We start from the raw sequence: 18,904 nt of genomic DNA, 5'->3' as shown, positions 1-18,904 counted from the left end.
CATTCCCTTTTGTACTTCTCACTCCTTCTTGTGGGTCGGATATCTTCAATCTTTTCTCTACACAACTGCACATAAAAAAAAAAAAAAAGATACAAATTCAATTCATTTGGTTCAAAACCACCACATAAATGAGTACGATAATGTAAGAGAGACGAAAGAAATGCGAGTCGTGATTCATGCGTAACGAAAACAAAAAGCCAGAAACAATGTCGTAAGGACGAGAGCGAGTATCGTAAAAGACGTAGATGAACAAAGATGAGTTGCGATGAGAGTACAAGTCAGCAGTCATAACAAAAAAATAAAGCAATGTCAAAAAGTCTCTTCAAGAGACAGAACAAACGAACAAACGAAAACATGAATGATGGGTATGCAATGTAAGTGTTGGATGATGGTGATGAGGAAACACGGGGTATCGCCGCCCGAATGAATGAAAGAAAAGAAAAAAGGTATCCCAGATTGCAAACGAAAAAAAGAAACGAAACAAGACGCAGTCCGAACCAAAAAAAAAACCAGTGGTCAACATGCACGGTTCGAACGCACACACCCTCTACTCCCCACTAACCCACTCACCCCCACTCGCCAAACTAGCAAACACCCCCTTCCTCCTCACCAACTCATCAAACGTCCCCTCCTCCTTCACCTCCCCATCCCCAATCACAACAATCCGATCACACATCTGCATAACCTGAACCTTGTGTGTCACCATCACAGTCGTCATCTTGGGCGTCTCTTCACCATCACAGTGGGGGTACTCCAAAGCCGTACCAGCACCAGACCGCGAAGACGACACAAGATCCCGAATAGTATCCATAACCAACGCCTGGTTCTCCGGATCCAAAGCGCTGGTACACTCATCCAGAACCAGCACACCTCCCTCCCCCCTCTGCACCTGCGTGTTCTTCTCCATCCTCGCCAGCGCCCTCGCAATCTGGATCCTCTGCGCCTGCCCACCACTAACCAGCCCACCCCCCTCCCCAAGGAACGTCTCATACCCCTTCTCCATCCCACTCACAAACTCGTGCGCACCAGCCCTCCGCGCAGCACGCTCCACATCCTCCATACTAATCCCCTCCCCACCATACGCAATATTCTCGTGCACGCTCGCATCAAAGAGGTGCGGGTGCTGCGACACGACGGAGAGGTGCGAGCGGAGGTGCGTGATGTCCATATCCTGCGTGTCGTACCCGCCGAGGAGGATGGACCCGGACGAGGGCTGGTAGAGCCGTTGAAGGAGGGCCGCGATCGTGGATTTGCCGCACCCAGAGGCGCCGACGAGGGCGACGCATTCGCCGGGGCGGATGGAGAGGTTGAGGTTGCGGAGGACAGGCTGATCCGGTCTCGAAGGGTAGGCAAAAGTGACGTTGCGGAGGTCGATGGCACCCGTTAGAGGCGCCGGCTTGAGGAACCCGCGTGATTCAGCAGTCGTCGACGTCGATAGGTCCACAAGCGTGTACAGATCCGCAGTAGCCTGAACAGACTTTGCAATCTTCTCAGCTAAAACACACAATCAACGCATCAGCAATCCCATCTTCAACAACCACCCAAAAAAGAAAAAACACAAAAAAAAACTCACTAAACGCCATCAACTGACTCCCAATCGTCACCGTAAAAACGACCAAATTCAAAACCTCCACCATCTGCAAATAATCATACCTCTCCTTCACAATCAAAACCGCACCAACATAAAACAACAACGCCTCGGCCAAATAAATGAGCCCGCTCGCCACACCATACGTGCACCCCTCCACAAACGCACCACGCACACCCGTCTTCAGGGCAACCTCCACACCCTTCTCAAACTCCATCTCAAAATGACGGTGGAGGGAGAGCGCACGGATGCCCCGGATATTGGTGATACCATCGTAATACGCCTTGGCCAACGCTTCACGCGCACGCTTGTTCCGCACCTCGCAGCGTCCAACGAGCGTAGTCTGCACAGACATGATCGTCGCAAACACAGGCGCAACAGCCACACCCACAAGCGTCAACTCCCACCCAATCACCAACGCCCAAATCAACCCCACACTCAACATCGTAACAACAACCACACACTGCCCCACCACAACCGCCACCAAATTCCTCGAATCCTCCGCATCCTTCACAACCACCTGTACTAACTTGGCAGGCGAATGCTTAGGTCGGTAATCGAAGAAGGCGAGATCCTGTTTGAGGAGGTTCGAGTACGCCCGTTTGCGCAACTCGGTGACCCAAGCTACACCGCACACCTCCATCACAAAGTACTTGATACCGAGGAACAGACCATCGAGCGCCGCGATGCCGAGGACGATCCCGCCAAAGGTGTTGATGATCCCAACGTTTTGAGCGCCGATGCTCACTTCGAAGAGGAGGCGGGAGAGGAGGAAGGAGAAAGTGGGCGTCATCGCGCCTGAGAGGATGCAGACCAGAAGACCGAAGAAGAGGAGAGCCTTGTTCGGGATCGAGGGGATGACTTTGCGGATGAGAGCCCAGAAGGGTGGAGGTTGTTCTTCAAAGGGTGCGTCCTCACCCTCTTCACCCTGCGGTTTCTCGGAATGAGGAGCACCATCCCTCCTCCGCCTTCTCAATCGATCAACCAGCGCCTTCCGCCCCTTCTTCACCTGCACCTCCTCCGCCTTGTCCTCAACTCCAGAGAGGTGCGTAGCACTCCTCGCAAGACCCTTCGGCCTAACACGCTCCCTCTCCCTCCCACTCCTCGCAACACCCCCACTCTTCTTAACAGCCTCCTTCTCCTTCTCAAACACTTCCTCCTCTTCGTCCACCTCGTCCTCATCCACGCCATCCATATGTTCTTGATCCCGGCGTCGACCATCCTCCTCAGCCCCACGCGCAGCACCAGCACCCTTCCCCATCCTCGACGCAGCAGACCCAAAAGACGTACTCGTCGGCGTAGAAGGGACGAACGGCAGACTAAACCTCTTGCCCTTCCTCGGTGACACACCACCACCACCACCACCCTGCCCTCCTCCCACTCCTCCTCCTGGCGCACCTCCAGCCACAGCCACAGAACCACCACCACCCCCACCGGCGTAATGAGTAGACTCCTCAACAACAGGCGTAACAGGCTCCACAAACGCACTACTCGGCCTCCTCTTCCTCGGCGCTCCTCCAACAGGGTTCTTCCCATCCTTTCCCTTATCCTTCGAAGACTCTTTATGATGCGAGTAGAACGACGGGCCGTAGGGGTAGGGATAAGGATACGAAGACTGGTGCCGGTGGTACGCCGACGAATAAAGCTGCGTCGAGGATCGAATATAGTTAAAAAGCTGACCCGAGGAGCGATTATGCGGATGCGGATGAGGGAAGAGCTGCGAAGAGGACCGGTTATGGTTGCCCAACTGCGTCGAATTCCTCGGCGAAGCCGCACGCGAACCGCTCGAAGAATGCCAGTGGGGGTGCAAGAACTGCGAACTCGAACTCGCAGCCGCCGCATGACCCACGGCAGCGTTTCCATTCCCACTGACATGTTGCTGACCACCAACAAGCTCAGCAACAACATCAAACATCCAATTCCCCAACGTCAGCGGACGAATCAAACTCTGATGCTTCATCGTACCCGTCCGATCCTTCCCCATCACAATCCCCTCATCCTCATCCTCCTCTCCACCGGGACCATACTCCCCATCCTCCTCGTCGTCGGAGAACAAAGCAGCAGCAGCTTCATCGTCCGAGGAGGGCGAGAGCTCCTTCTCGGGTAGACACCCACCCATGAGTTCTTGCGCTTGCATCATCTTCTTAAACTCGCCTCGTCCATCTGCATCTGCATCCTCTCCTTCTCCCCCATCCACCAACCCCACGTCGTACCCAGACTCGCCTCCCAACGCAACTCCCACGCCAGGCTCATACCCCCTCTCCAAATCCCCTCTATACCCCTGCTCAACCACCCGTCCCCCCTTCACCACATACACAAAATCATCCTTCTGTATTTGTGACAAATCGTGCGTGATGACGATCGTCGTCTTGTTACGCCTCCAGTGCTTCATTGCTTCGAAGACGAGGATGCGCGAGGTTGGGTCGAGAGCTGAGGTTGCTTCGTCTGTTCGAGGGGTAAGGGAGAGTTTGTTGGTTTTTGTTCACGTTCGTTGTTCGTTGGGTAGAGTTAAAGGAGGTCGTTGGTTGGGTATAGTTAGGGGAGGTCGTTGGTTGGGTAGAATGGAGGCCCGAGGGAGAGTGTTGGCGTTCGTCGTTCGTGTTCGTTGTTCGTTGGGTAGCGTTGAGGGAGAGTTGCGGGATGGTCGATGACCGTCGGATGGACAAAGGCAAGCGAGAGGAGGGCGGTAGCCAAATGCGATGTACGATGATAGACATGATAGACAACGATTGGCGATGATAGACAGCGATTGGCGATGATAAACATCGATTGGCGTGAACGAGAAAACAAAAAACAAAAATAGTCAGAAACGACACCCCAAACACCCGAGTAACAAAGCACACGCACCAAGAATCAAAACCTCAGGATTCCTCAACCTCGCACGCGCAAACGCGAGCCGTTGTCGTTGACCACCGCTAAGCGAGACGCCCCCTCCTCCAGCTGTTATCGTTCATTGTTCGTAGCGAAGGAACGCATAGACGCATTCGTGTGTCGTGGATAAGGAGAGCATTCGCATGTGAAGCAACGCATCGACCCATTCATGACGAAGGACCGCATATAGTCGCATCCGCGACGAAACAACACACCAGCCACACCAAAACGAAGCAAAATAAAAACAAAAAAGGAGCCAAAAGTCGTCAGCCATCTACCCTCCAAACAAACCACCCACGAAGAAATAAATAAAAAACGCACCTCCAGAACTACTCAAAACAGTATCATACCCATCCGGTAAATCACGTACAAACTCATGGATGAGCGCCGCTCGACAGGCTGTTTCAACGTCTTCTTGGGTGGCTATAGTGGGAGGGGGAGGGGGAAGGCGTCAGCATCGGATACGAAAAAGCGGGAATGAATTAGGGGAGTAGGCATCAAAATCCAGAACGAAAGCGGAACCCAAAACCAAAACCAAAAATAAAACCAAAAACCAAACGGCGCATCGCAACCAAAAGACCAAGACCAAACACGCAAGTAAAAGACCAAAAACAAAAAAGGACTACCCACCTCCATCAACAACACAAGCCACATTCTCAAACACCGTCTTGCCCTCGAGGATCACACACGTGCTCTGCGTAACACCCATCACCTTACTCCGGACCCACTTCTCATCGAGGTACGAAACGTCCTGTTCGTCCAACGAGATGTAGCCTTTATTCCTCCTACTACTGCTACTCGTCGTCGTCCCAGCGGCTGTTCGGCGAGTGGGGTTGGTCGGTGACAGGGGGATTTCATCGAGGTCGATGTCGTGGGAGCGAGAGGCGGGGTCGTCGGAATCGGAGGGGTCTTTAGGAGGTAAATGCATATCCAATTCCGGTGTATCACCCATCGGAAACCCTCCACTCCCCCTCCGCGAGCCATTAAGCTCATACATACGCAACAACAACTGCGCAATACTCGACTTGCCACTCCCACTAGCACCCACAATAAACGTCATCTCCCTCGCAGGAAGGTACATCGACACATCCTTCAGCACCTCCACATTCGGACGCGTGGGGTACGCGAACGTAACATTGTGCAGCGCGAGCTCGCCGTGGCATTTCGCTGGTGTGATTTTGCGGAGCTTGCGGATGCCTTTGGAGGAGGGTTGTTGTTGAGCGTGGGGGTGGGCGAGGGTGGAGAAAGTGAGTGTTGTAGAAGGCGAGATGGGCGTGACGCCATGCCCCGCAGTCGTCGTCGTCGCAGTCGTCGGACTCGGCGGTACACATCCCTTCTCTCCAGCATGGGCTCCATACGGTGGAGGCGGCGGGGGAGACCCCGCCCCACCCTCCAACGCACTCTCAACAGGCCCATCACCGACCAACCCCACCAACTGCCCCATCGCAAACTTGCCCTTCGCAACCGCAATAACCTGCGGAATACACATCTGCAAATTACTCGTCGCAATCAAGCACGCCCAAAACACAGCCATCACGTCCCCAGGGCTCACTTTACCCTCTCTAACCAACTTAGACCCGAACCAGAACCCCTGCACGAACATGCACATCATGACGAACTGGGCGATCCCGGAGGAGAGACCCCAGACGAGGGAGAGCTTCTTGGCGTAGGAGAGCATGGATTTGAAGGATTGCCGCGCGCGGGCGAGTTCGAAGGGTTGGGCGTTGAAGGCTTTGACGGTTGAGATTGCGTTGAGCGAGCGCTCGATGAGGGTCGCGGAGACGGAGATGCTGTGGCGTTCGGCGAAGAGGAGCGGTGTGGCGAAAGATTGCGAGAGGGCTTGGATGATCGTCAAGAGCGGCACGGCGGAGAGGATGACCAAGGTGAGTTGGTACGAGCGCACAAACGCGAGGATGAGGCATGTTATTGTGGTTGTTAAATGCTGGATTAGGAGCCCCGAGGCGAGCGAGGTGGCGTAGCGCACGTCGTCTGTCTCTCTGTTCAAAAACTTAGCTTTCGATTCAATTAGAAAGGAAGAACACGAACCTGGTAAACTTGGCCATCATCCCACCAGCGCCGACAGGACCCTCCTCGCCCTCCTCCTGCTCCCCATTATCCCTCGCCTCCCCAATGGCATCAAACCACCCCATATCCTTCCCCATCACACCCCGATACACCCGCCTCCTCACCTCACCCGTATTAACTTCCCCAACCCAGATCCACAAAAAGCTCGTCAAACTCCCCAGTGCCAGACTGCCAAACGCCAGCCCCACAAGGCTCAGAGCAGCGAGACCCACCCCGCGGAGCAGATCGCTTTTGTCTTGGGCTGTAGCGTCGGAGAGCGGGTATTGTGCAAAGGCGTCAAAGGCTTGGCCGACGACGTAGGTCATGAAAGGGGCGATGCCGCCGGAGATGAGGGAGGTGAGGATGGCGGGGAGGAGGAGTAAGAAGAAGTGCCGCCGCGAGAGGAGGGAGAAGAGCAGCCGGATGGAGGGTTCGACCTGCGTCGTCGTCTGCAGCGGCGACGGCGACGGCGAGTCGTTGCCGTCCTTCTCATTGTCGTTGTTGTCGTTGTTGTGCATAGCTGGTGAAGGATTCTTGAGATCCGCGATGGAGACTGTGTCGAGCGAGGGGCGGGGCGTGACTTCTAGTTCGTACCGCAGCTCATTGTGGTGGTTGTGCACCTCGTTCGCGTGCGTCGTGTCCACTTTCAGAGTCGGTGGTGTCGGTCGAGGCATCGTTTCTAGATGTGTATGTCTTGTCGTCGGTGCTTGGTCCCTCCTCCAAGGAGAAAATGGAATGTAGATCGAAAACTTACCGTGCTGTGCTATAGAATGTGGTCTTTGAATTCGTTATTGTTATTGTTATTGTTGTTCTTGTTCGTAGTATGTGTAGGCCTTTCAATCTTCAACTTGTTCTTCGTGTACGAGTCGTTCAGATAGTGGTTGTGTTGTAAAGAGCGAGTAGCCGTTCGTCGTGTGTGTCGTCGTCGTCGGCCGGTGGTGTGGTTGAAAAGGATCGGGAGGGAGTTGAACGAAAGGGGCGATGGCGACCGTACGACGGGGAAGGGGTGGTGTTGCTGCCGTTCGACGAGGGATGGTGCTACTGCCGACGAGGAAGGGAGGTAACACTCGAGTGGACCCTCGTAGGGAAGCGAGCAACGAAAAGGCTCGAGTAGCTGAAGTGAAAGGGACCCAGGGAAAGCGAAAGAAAGAAAGTGATGAAAGAAAGGGAAGGAAGGAGGGTATACAATAAAGGGAAACCCTAGACCTCTATTCCTTTCCTTCAATTGTCTGTCGTAGAATCCAAGGGTCGTAAAAGGACAACTTGTCGTCGACCCGTAATCTTGGTCCCCGTAGACCCGCGAGTCGTAAACGAAAGGGTCGAGTCGTCGGCTGCCGTGGGTCGTGAATCGTCAGAACACAAATCGTAGGCGTCGTGAATCGTCAGTCAAACACAAAAAATCGTAAGCGTAAGCGTAATCCTCGGTTCCCTCCTCGCCAAAAAGACAAAAGAGAACCGCCAAAGCCCAAAGAAAGACTCGAACCGTGCCGGTGAACAATTGAACCTGTCCAACCACATCCCCGGGTTCCCTTTTGTTCCTCGTACGTAACATTGCCGTAACAAAAAACGAACTTGCAACAATTGGGTTGTTGCTATTTTAGGACGCGGCCCTTGTCCAGGTTGCTTGGCTGTGTTTGCCTGTCTGCCTCTTCAGGCAACTCAACCCCTATCGGTACACGTGGAAACGCCGAAAGACAATAAGCTTTTTTTCCTTCCCCCTGGACAGGATAGCCCTGGTTATCTCCGGGCTTTTGTCCCTTCGAAGCTCTTACATAGCTCACTCAGACCACGAACTGTTAATAGGTACACACACACAGTTCCTTTGACTCCTTTCTGCGTTTCCCGTGGGTAGAGTCTATAGACTCCCTGTGTCGGGCAGTGACAAAGGACATAACCTGTGTATTGACATCGACCGCACCACATTGTACATACCGACGACTCACGAGAAATGAGAACGACAAACGACGTCTGTACGTCGAGTCATGATCAGAGACATCCTGTTGCGAGTGCAAGCGCGAGGGGAAAAAAGTTAAAACCTTTTAGGTCAAAGGCCTATGTCCTGTCGTTCCTTTTTCTCCATACAGACCCTGAGTACTGAGTACTGAAGGACTGATCAAGCGCAACTGACACTGCAACTGCGCACTAGCTCTGCGCAGACGTCGACGTCATCGCAGTGGGTGGAACCAAAATGCACCCGGTGCCGGCTCTCTCGCGTGTGCTTGTTTGTTGCTCGCTTGAGCTTATTTGCACGCCAAGTGGAAGCCAAACACAAACTGTGCACTCCGTCACCATGACTCGGGCGCTAAAAAGTTCAAACCTCTGTCTCTCCCGCTCTCTCCCTCGAGGCTCAACGTCCGTAATGGCACCAGAAATAGGTGCATCAAAAAAGAAATACTATACATGATTCCCATTCCCCACCTGGATAGTCGCTCGGAGAACGCGTACCTCCCAAAGGTCGAGCCTGAGCAGTACAATTCGGTAACAAGTACCATACTATTTTACATCATGTATACAAAACTATAGGATCACAAACGTTCAATATCATATCACCACCACCACCACCACCACCACCACCACCACCACACACACATCCGTCCAAATACCAATCCACCCACATCCAACACCACCTATCAAACTCAACTCACCGCACCTTAGACTTACTCGGTATCAGGCGCCTCCGAATAAAGCACCTCCCCATTCTTCTTAAACTCCCTAATAACCTTCTGCCCCCCATCCTTACTAACCACCCACTCCATAAACCTCTCCGCCACATCCCTATGCCCGGGGTTCTTACTCAACATCACATGCGCCGGATTCAACAACTCATCATCATGCCCATCCACCTGCTCGTCCGACCCAATCTTAAATACCGTCAATTTGGCGTTCACGTCTGCCGGGCTTGAGAACCACGTTCCTTTATCGGTGATGGTGTACTCTTTGAGGAGGGCCGCGGCGTTGAGGGCTTGCAGCGGGTACTGCGTGTATTGGTGGTACCATTTGGAGTACGGCAGGCCCCAGGGGACTTGCCCAATCTTGATGAAGAGCTCCGAGTCTTTGATGTTCGTCGCGGATTTGTCGAAACGGGAGAGGAAGCGGACGGGTGGACGATCCGAAGGGGGTTTCTGGGCCGATGATCATTCGATATGAGAACCCAGAGGTAGTATGTACATGCGTAGTCACGAATTGAACACTCACCACCACATCCGCGTTTCCGCGCGCGACGATCTTGTTGAACATCGTGAGCACATCATCGTTTTCGGCGCTCAAGGCTGCTGGATTCTCGAGGGGTCCGACGAGCATGAAGTGATCCTGTCATCCATCACATCGACGTCAGCCAAACATGCAAGCGAGAAGAAGAAGTGAGTAGTGGGGGAACGTACACGGAACCCATATACCCGTTTAACAGACGCCCCGCTCTTGAGCGACTGCTTCTCAGCAGCCTCATTATACGTAACAGCCAAATCCACAGCCTCAGCCTCAATCAACCCCAAACTCTCCGTCGTATCACCCAAATACCATCCAACCTATAGCACCCATCATTCATGAACGTTGAACACTCATTGACATCCAGTCCACATATCAGCACGGCACTCACCTTGAACGGCGGCGCCAACCCATTCTCCACATTATACTTGATAAACGCGTCCGCCCATGCTTTGATCAAGCCCGATTGGCCAGACCCGCCAGTCGCGATACGCAGATACATCTCCGTCGCGTTCGAGTACCCGCCATCGTACACCTCCTGAGGCGAAAGCGACGCGTCGGACGCAGCGACGCCCGATCCGGAGTAGAGGCCATCGGGGACGTCGACCGCGGCGGGCTGGTTCTGCGCCGAGCGGGGGAGGAGGTTCGGGATGGTCGGGAGGGTACTGTACGAGTAATGGATGGAGGGGTGGTATCGGCGGTAGATCGTCATCGATCGACGATAATCATGAGAGAGAGAGGTTAACAATGTTATGTGTGGATGGATGGGGACATCTTAGTGCTCAGGTACACTTACATGCTAGCCCCGATGTTCGCGCTGAGAGTGGTCCTCTCCGCCGACGACTTGTTCCTACCACCAGCAGTGAAGATGAGAGACGCCATTGATGGGATGATGATCGTTGTTCTGAGTATATACGAATTGAGGCAGCCTGCAGGCAATTTCTAAGATATAATTCTTGCATTAGGGAGAACCCGAATGATTGATGTAACATCATGATGTGACCGTGATAGAGTGTGCCTTCGATTGGTGCCAGGCAGAAGAAGACGCTAAATATATATGACTGAGAGTAGCATTCATGGGCAGCAGGAGTACTCACGAGTCACGACTTGCCCATCTTTCATCACTCGACAAGTGCCTTGGAGGCGACAGGAATCCTGCCAGTCACACCGTGGCGGTGGTTCTAATTGGAAAGTCATCGACCAGAGACGAGGATGCCCGCATAATACATCGGAACGGGGATTGTTACCCCAATATCCGGCTTATGGAGAGACCTCACAGGAAAACCGTCCTGAGTCCTTTCATCCGTAAATTCAAAGGTCACTGGAAATGCTTCTTCACACCTATTCATGTTCAGCGGTTAGCGACGATACAATAGGGGACAGGCCAATGGTCTTCGTACAACGTACTCAGTGCGGTAAGCTGTGTACAGGTATCGTCGCGAGCGTTTGACGCGCTCGGATAATTTCCTTTTCGTCATTGCAGGTGAGAGACCGGTGGGTGAGAGGGAAGTAGGTGGCGATGTGAGCGAGTCGCAAGTCTTTTGTGGCGAATATTGCGTGAGTTCTGTCAGTTGGTATACCTTGCCAGCAACTGACGATACGGGGGGAGAGGAAGCGGAAACGTGGATTGCTGATAAAGCCTCCTCCATCGAGGCTTTTATGACCCGCTGGGCCAAACCACACCTCGTCGACCTTCTCAAGCGCTCAAGAGTACCCCTATCCCTAGACTGCCTCCTCGATGTTCTTGGGGTGACGCTCAAAAGCTCGAAAGGCTTTCCGCTACCTAGAACTGCGTCTTCTCGTGCGCCAAATCCAGTACTGCCATCCACTACGCGCACCGAAAGCCTGAACTTTGGAAGGGAATATCGCCGTGTGATGCCATCAACGGGCAGGGCCGCTTTTTGTTGACTCGGAGGCCCCGTTGTCCTATCACTATCGCTATCCAAGAACCACCACCTCGCTCAACGCGAAAATTGAATGTTCTCAACACTCCTTATTCATACCTGCGGCACTATTGGAGGCAGGTCAACAACGATAACCCTCAAAGTCTCACCATCATTCCCTGGTGCCATCTGGTTTCGAGAGCGTCGCGGTGAGCCAGCTCCCAAGACCTGGGACTCCAAAGACGTCTCCAAAGCCAATGGCACATTGGAGCTTTCCCTTCTCGGACGCATTGCTGAAGGCCGTATTGGTGTGACACACATCGCCAAAGTCGTCTCCGTAACGCATGGCCCCCTGGACCCACAAGCAAGGCTTCCAGACACCGTCTGCCTCAAGTTTGCCAAACCAGAGTTCAGTCGCAGTTTGGCGCGAGAGGCATGGGTCTACGAGCAGCTCGATTCCCAACTTCTACGGCTTCTTTTCGTCGTCCATGGCGGAGCAGCCCGCTTTTCCAAACCTCGAATTTACACCATGGACAAATAGGAAGCGACCGAATTGAAGAAACAGATAGCCCTCCTAGCGACATCGACGAGTTCCCTTCGCCAGACTGGCTTGCCGACGACGTGCCGCCTTACCCTGGAGATCTACCGAGCTACGAAGACCCATCTGGATACCAGAAGACCTCGTCATGGTATAGATGGGGTCGCCCACAAGAAAATCCAACGATCAGTGTCATCGTTCTCGAGCACCTGGGAGAGACGTGTACCGGGGACCGAGCTCGAGGGAACGACGTGCTGTAAGTGCGCCTGCTACAGCCGCCCCATCCGCACTCTTTACTGAATTCCACACTCCAGAATGGCAGTGAGAGAGGTCCTGGAGGACATTGCTGAGCATGGTCTTATTCATTCGAACGTTACGGCTTGGAACGCCCTTTCCCTCAGGGATAGGGCGGACATAGGGAAGGACAGGGGTAACCCCCGGGTAGCCGGACACCTACCCTTACCCCCACCCCCCAAAACCCCTACCCCTGACTGAGGGGTAGGGGTAGTACCCTTACCCCCAACCCTGGGGGTTTTGACCAAGGGTTTTAATCATTTTGGCACTAACAATTACTTACAGTTGTCTATATGTATATTTTTATGTGTTTTATTGCACATACAGCAGTTATTTAGTAGAAAATATACATAGATGCTGAAATATAATGGGTTTTGACTTGATTTTTATCAAAACCCTTACCCCCGACCGGGGGTAGGGGTTTGACCAAGGGTAGCTGGAGACCTACCCTTACCCCTACCCCGCTCTACCCTTGGCCTCTACCCCGGGGGTTTTAAAACCCCTTGACCATCCCTAGGCGGACAGCCAAGCGCAACATTGTCAACGCCACGACGTTGTTCATCCTTGGAGAATTATCGATTTCGACCGGTGCGGAATGGTTGAAATGAATAATCGGAATCCACACGGAAGGATTTTGCTCGAGATGGCGGGCAAGGTGTTCCCTACGTCACCTGGGTTCTCTTTGTAACCAGTGTCGTCAGGTCAAGCAATCGGTTCCTAAATTTACCCAAACGTACATAGCTGTTCAACTAGATTTCTTTACTATTGACTTCATACTCTGCCCTTCGGATTCCCTCAAGTATAACGAACCGTTCAACCGTACCACATTGTCTCATGACGACGGTACCTCCGCCCTTGTGCAAAAAACGGAAGATGTTCGCCGCGGGCCAAGCAACGAGAGTCAGTAGGGCTTCAAACCCTCATTGGAGCCCATCGTTAAATCTTGTTGTGGCCTTAAGTTTCCTGTGTGACTGCTACCCTCGCGGAGGGTGTATCACAATCGGAAATGGGTCTAAAATGAGTACTTGTAGAATGATCTACGTGACGACTACAGACTATACCACCATCCGACCCTATCCTCTCTTAGGTCGACTCCCTGACGGACCCGCCACTGCCTGATGCTTCAAGTCCCCTGTCGTGGTCGCTTATCGTTGCGAGTGCGGTAGCTTGAAGGGAATGGCTCCCGTTCACTCAGGGAGACCTGAGGCTCAGTCTTGTCATTTTCGGGCCTGCCGGGGCCGTTTATATACTCGAGGAGCAGCTCTTCGAAACGGACTTGATCATCGAGCACCTTGGCGGCTTCCTTCTCCTCCGGGGTCAGATCAGGTGCAGGCAGTATTTTCGAAACTCTGCGAGGGCGAGGTGCGATCTCTTTGTAGCGATATGAGAAGGTTTCTGCAAGGGCGGAAAGGACATCGTTCATGCCATAAGGGGCGAAGGGATCGTCCTTGGGGCCAAACTCGAAGGGTGTTCCATCAGCAAAGCATATGGTGCCTGTTTGCATGCTAGTTCTCTTCAATGCGCCGCATTTGTAATGGGTGGAACCATCATATGGTTTTGCAGCGTCATCAAAAAATTCCGACATAAACACGGCAACATTCTGGACGTTGTGTGGCAAGTACTGGACCGCAAGCCAGAGGGTGAGATGAAACCACGATTCCATTTCATGCCAGACCTCGACTGGCTTGGAGGGGTTGTTGAGAATGTCGACAGCGAGGAATTGCCAGGTACCCTAGCCGAAAAGGTTAGACATCGCAGACGGCGCTCGTTAGACATCGTAATCACTCACTGTCCGTTCCGGCTGCCGTGGACCCTGGTCTGTAAGTTTCTCCGCCAATTCCCAGTCTGCCAGGAGTCCGTGGCGCTCCTCCTTCAATCTCCCCTCTTCAATATCTTGACGGGACGAAGATGAGGATATTTCCGACGCTAATGTCCTGGTGCATGTACCCTTTCTTGTGGGCATAGCCATGCGCTGGTCGAAAACATAAATCAGTCCATTATACTGGCGACATTCAATAAAGGATGCTCACCGGCAACACCATGCGAGATGATAGTGAGCATCTCGCGCCCGTTCCTGAACTTGCTAATAGGCAGACCGACCTCCTTCACGACCAGACGGTAGTGTTGCCGAGGCCTGAAGGGGCATTTAGCATTCTCGTTGCGGCTGAGCTCGTACCAGAAGTCTTGAGAGTCGGTTTTCTGCCACTCTCCTTCAACGTCGTGGTGACAAACCAAACTCGGGATGTACTTTCTACCCCTCTGCGGTTGCTCATCAGCGCTATTCAGTTCTTCCAGGACATCGCCTTCCTTCTTCAAATCACCTCGTAAGATGTGCCAGGTATCTTTGAGGAAGACGAACGGCCCGTATGGGTCTGCAGCGTCGATCGCGATGTAGCCACGCGTTCTGCCTGAGCGGACGTGTGGTCGACCGACGAAGAAATATCGGCCTTGGACGTGGAGCTTGTACCTGTGGCCAGCCCTGATCGTCTCCTGAAACAACGACCTGATGTGCTCGTCCACATCGTGGCCCTCAAGATTCCGGGGGGAGTCCGCGCGCCTCTGGATCAAGTCCCAATCAGGTGTTTCGCTGAGAACCCTCTGGACAGAGCTATCAAAGCCCCTGCCAGTGGGAGACAAGTGAATGTAGCGCCAGAGAAAATCACATAATCGTTCAGGATAGTCGAGATAGTTGAAGGCTTCTGTGAACACGAAGCCAGCCCGGTCCCATCGAACAATACGAGCCAAAGCGCCGAAAAGGAAGACCGTGAAGTGGTGGGTACGATGTTGAAGGATAAAAGGGATGAGGGAGTACGACTTGGCTTGCTCAAATGCTTCCTGGCTTGCAGCAGGCACATCAGAGTCGGTAGGGTGGTTTTGGGTTTTTGGCACCAAGTCACTGAAGAAGTCCTTCCTGTGTGGAGATATCGCACCGACGCCTACTTGCACGGAATCCCAGTCCGGCAGTTCGCCTTTCGATGGTGCCTCCTGAATCTTGTATAATCCTCCGTTGATACGTGTCTTTGGATGCCAGACTGAGTCGGGTTCACCGGCTGTGCTGAGGACAATTGTAAAGCCAGTATCTTTGAGCCAGGAATTTAGGGTGCTCTCCTAATGGATGGTGATCAACGACCTCACCTCACCTCCGGGAAAGCTCAATTGAACCACGCACCATGACATTGTATAATTCCGAATCCTCGGCGCCTTCTCGTTGCCCGTCCAACAGCTGAGCCAATTCCCCACGGACCCCACCCAGCTCGAACGTAGGTGAGTCTGGTGGATTGGGGAGATAGCGGCGTGCAAATTGCTCATAGGAACATTGTAAGTCGGTTGGTTTCATGGTCAGTGGGGTGCAAGATTGAGGCACGTAGTGCGAGCGTGTTGCAATTCCATGCGCGCTGTTTGTACCCGAAGACGAAGCCAAATATCTACGGTTTTTCTTTCGCCAAGAGTCGACGTCAGTTCATCAACGATGTCACATTTGGTGGAAGTGAGGGTACATGGTACTATGTATAGGGGTAGGTCTGCACGACGACATTCCATTGGTACATTGGGCTAAGAGTAACAACGCTTCCATCGACTATCCTCTCTTAGGCCGACTCCCCGAAGGACCCGCGACTGCTGGATGCTTCGGTTGTGGCACATCCAAGTCCGCTGTCCCATCCGATGGTGGCCGCTTGCTGCCGCGAATGGGGTAGCTTGAAGGGAATGGCTCCCGTTCGCTCAGGGAAACCTGAGGCGCAGTCTTGTCATTTTCGGGCCAGCCGGGGCCGTTTATATATTCGAGGAGCAGCTCTTCGAAACGGACTTGATCGTCAATGTTTTCGAGTGCCTTGAGCTGCGCCGGGGTCAGGTCGGCTACATCGCCTTCGAGCCAAGGTTCAGCATTAGTACGTAGCAATTCTTGTTCTTGATAACGGTATGAGAAGGCCCGTGCAAGCTGGGCCAGGACTTTGTTGATGGCATGAGGGACAAAAGGATCATCCTGGGCGCCAAACTTGAAGCGTGTTCCAGCAGCAGAGCGTATACGACCTGTTTCCATGCTAGTTCTCTTCAATGTGCCGCATTTCTGATGGGTAGAACCATCATCCGGTTTTGCAGCGTCATCAAAAAATTCCGACATAAACACGGCAACATTCTGGACGTTGTGTGGCAAGTACTGGACCGCCAGCCAGAGGGTGAGATGAAACCACGATTCCATTTCATGCCAGACCTCGACTGGCTTGGAGGGGTTGTTGAGAATGTCGACGGCGAGGAACTGCCAGGTGCCCTAGCCCAAAAAGTTAGACATCGCAGACGGCGCTTGTGGGGTTCCAGATCACACTCACTGTCCGTTCCAGCTGCCGTGGCCCCTTGTCTGCTAGCTTCTTCGCCAATTCCCAGTCCGTGAGGAGTCCATGACGCTCCTCTTTCAACTGGCCGTTTACAACGTCTTGACGGACGAAGATCAAGAGATTTCCGGCACTAATGTCCCGGTGCATGTATCCTTTCTTGTAGCCGTAGCCATGCGCTGGTTGTCAACGCAAATCAGTAAACCAGTATATGAGACCATCCTACAACACAAGGCTCACCGGCAACACCGTGCGAGATGAGAGTAACCATTTCGCGTCCGTTCCTGAAGTTGCTAATAGGCAGACCGACCTCCTTTACAACGAGGCGGTAATGTTGGTGGGTTCGCATTGGGACACTTCTGGTCGGAATTGGGATTGCGAGTGAGCCAAAAGTCTTGAGAGTCGGTTTTCTGCCACCGGCCCTCGAGGTCGCCGTGGCAAACCAGCGTTGGGATATACTTCCGACCCCTCTGATCCTGCTCGTCCGGACTGTTGAGGTCCAAAAGGACTTTCCCCTCCTCATCCAAGCCTTCCCCCACAACCCGCCAGGTATCTTTGAGGAAAACAAAAGGTCCCTTCGGGTCGTCGAGGTCGATCGCGATATAGCCGCGGGTGCCGCGACCTGCAAGGACAGTGGTGTACGTATGTGGTTTGCCGACCAGGAATTTTTTGCCTTGAACGCGCAGTATGTGTCTTGGACCATGAGTCGATACGGTTTCGTCGAACAGCTTCCTGATCTCGTCATCAACAACAACCTTTTCGACCTTTCGCGAAACCTTGGCCCTTGTATCCATCAGAGTGTCTTCGTCCCCCTTGGCCACCACCCTCGTAACGGTCGGGTCGTGGCCTCTGTCGACGGAGTCCATCTGAGCATATCGCCAGAGGAATTCGCCCAACTTCTGGGGCTCGTCGAAGTAGTCGAATGCGTTGGTGAATAACAAACCAGCACGGTCCCATCGAACGATTCGAGCCTTGGTTCCGAAAATAAGGATGGAGAAGTGGTGTGTGCGGTGTTGGTGAAAGAAAACAAGCGAGGAGTATGACATGGCCTGACCAAGTGCGCTTTTGCTGACTTCCGAGTTGGGAGAATAGCCTTTCTGGTATTCGTCGCTGAAGAAGTCGCAGCTGTGATGTCGCTTGACCTCAATACCTAGCTCGAGTGCTTCCCACTTGGGCGGATGGTCTTCAGTTGGTTTCTCGTCGTCTTCGTAGACTCCGCCATCGATGCGCTGCTTGGTCCAATCATCTGGATCCGACTTGTTTCCTGAGATGACTACCCTGAATTTAGGCTTTTTATCTGCATCTGCCAGCTTAAGCCATCGGTTCAATGTAGTAGTCTAGAGTGCACTAGTTCAGTGGGACAGGGCATAAAGGTGGATATGAGGGTACATACCAAATGTTCGTACATGTTTACCTCCGTTGTTTGATTTCTTCTCAGATCATCCATCATATCCCTCAACCCGGTGGTCAATTGGAAGTGAGGAACAGGTCGAGGGGGAATTGGAAGGTAGCGATTCATCATTTCGCTGTAAGGGCACAGAATGATTCGCCCTTCCATGCTCAACCGATATTGCAATTGAATGATTTTACTGGGTTGTGGTGTTTGCTGTGAGAGAGTCGGGGATACAGCCCTGGACGTAGAGATGGAATGGGTTTTAATGGCGTCGCCTTCATCGCGACCAATGTCGTCCAGTTCAACCTGCGGATGAGTGGCGGTGCAGTCTGGGGCACAGCGATGATGTGGCACTCGGTTTCCTCCCATTTCGGTATTATCATCGCAGTGCCAGGACTGTAATGAGGTGAGCTCAGCACTCTGAATCCGCTTCCCATGTGTCCTTTGAAAACCTACAAGTAGGGAACTATGTAAGAGCATGGCCTGAGGAACAAAAAGCGGAACCAAATCGTAATTTGATAACAATGGAAACCTTTCTTGGCATACCCTTGATGCGCCCTTGATCATGATGCGCCCCTCCCATCCCGAATTCTGATCTCCGAAAGAAACGGCAATAGTATGTTCAACCTGTCCCCCGCCGCAATTAGACTGCTCATAGAGCGATAGTTTCAAGAAAGTGGGCTGGTTACCAGTCTACGCTCAAGCGCTTCCTCGCCGTGAAGGGATACCTCCGTTTGACTG

General features: G+C 53.0%; 6 protein-coding genes across 6 annotated transcripts; 1 reads left to right on the top strand and 5 right to left on the bottom strand.

Annotated features, from left to right (window-relative positions):
- Positions 1-547: 547 nt before the first annotated feature.
- On the bottom strand, positions 548-3,980 carry CC1G_09456 (p-glycoprotein; the record flags this gene model as incomplete). The annotated part of the gene is made up of 2 exons (XM_001840520.1): positions 548-1,494; positions 1,574-3,980. The coding sequence occupies 2 exons, from the start codon at positions 3,978-3,980 to the stop codon at positions 548-550; spliced, it is 3,354 nt and encodes a 1,117-aa protein (XP_001840572.1).
- A 479-nt stretch (positions 3,981-4,459) lies between these two features.
- CC1G_09457 (hypothetical protein) lies at positions 4,460-7,197 on the bottom strand (the record flags this gene model as incomplete). Its single annotated transcript, XM_001840521.2, has 4 exons — positions 4,460-4,503; positions 4,781-4,882; positions 5,090-6,456; positions 6,506-7,197. The coding sequence occupies 4 exons, from the start codon at positions 7,195-7,197 to the stop codon at positions 4,460-4,462; spliced, it is 2,205 nt and encodes a 734-aa protein (XP_001840573.2).
- A 1,983-nt stretch (positions 7,198-9,180) lies between these two features.
- On the bottom strand, positions 9,181-10,609 carry CC1G_09458 (hypothetical protein; the record flags this gene model as incomplete). Its single annotated transcript, XM_001840522.1, has 5 exons — positions 9,181-9,645; positions 9,719-9,832; positions 9,904-10,047; positions 10,119-10,392; positions 10,524-10,609. 5 exons carry the CDS (start codon positions 10,607-10,609, stop codon positions 9,181-9,183), a joined length of 1,083 nt encoding a protein of 360 aa, XP_001840574.1.
- A 1,095-nt stretch (positions 10,610-11,704) lies between these two features.
- CC1G_09459 (protein kinase subdomain-containing protein PKL/ccin3) lies at positions 11,705-12,643 on the top strand (the record flags this gene model as incomplete). Its single annotated transcript, XM_001840523.2, has 3 exons — positions 11,705-12,029; positions 12,152-12,404; positions 12,463-12,643. 3 exons carry the CDS (start codon positions 11,705-11,707, stop codon positions 12,641-12,643), a joined length of 759 nt encoding a protein of 252 aa, XP_001840575.2.
- Positions 12,644-13,565: 922 nt separating this feature from the next.
- Positions 13,566-15,779, bottom strand: CC1G_09460 (other/FunK1 protein kinase; the record flags this gene model as incomplete). The annotated part of the gene is made up of 5 exons (XM_001840524.2): positions 13,566-14,174; positions 14,232-14,312; positions 14,368-14,414; positions 14,473-15,550; positions 15,612-15,779. 5 exons carry the CDS (start codon positions 15,777-15,779, stop codon positions 13,566-13,568), a joined length of 1,983 nt encoding a protein of 660 aa, XP_001840576.2.
- A 240-nt stretch (positions 15,780-16,019) lies between these two features.
- On the bottom strand, positions 16,020-18,559 carry CC1G_09461 (other/FunK1 protein kinase; the record flags this gene model as incomplete). Its single annotated transcript, XM_001840525.2, has 5 exons — positions 18,164-18,559; positions 17,188-18,107; positions 17,011-17,129; positions 16,768-16,949; positions 16,020-16,709 (listed from the first exon to the last, which is right to left on the bottom strand). Exons 1-5 carry the CDS (start codon positions 18,530-18,532, stop codon positions 16,020-16,022), a joined length of 2,280 nt encoding a protein of 759 aa, XP_001840577.2. The 5' UTR covers positions 18,533-18,559.
- Between the last annotated feature and the right edge of the window lie 345 nt (positions 18,560-18,904).

This window comes from Coprinopsis cinerea (assembly GCF_000182895.1).
Source record: "Coprinopsis cinerea okayama7#130 chromosome 6 map unlocalized cont3.6, whole genome shotgun sequence".
NCBI classification, from domain to species: Eukaryota; Fungi; Basidiomycota; class Agaricomycetes; order Agaricales; family Psathyrellaceae; genus Coprinopsis; species Coprinopsis cinerea.
The sequence above is the reverse complement of the archived record's forward strand: the minus strand, read 5'-3'. Positions and strand labels throughout refer to the sequence as shown.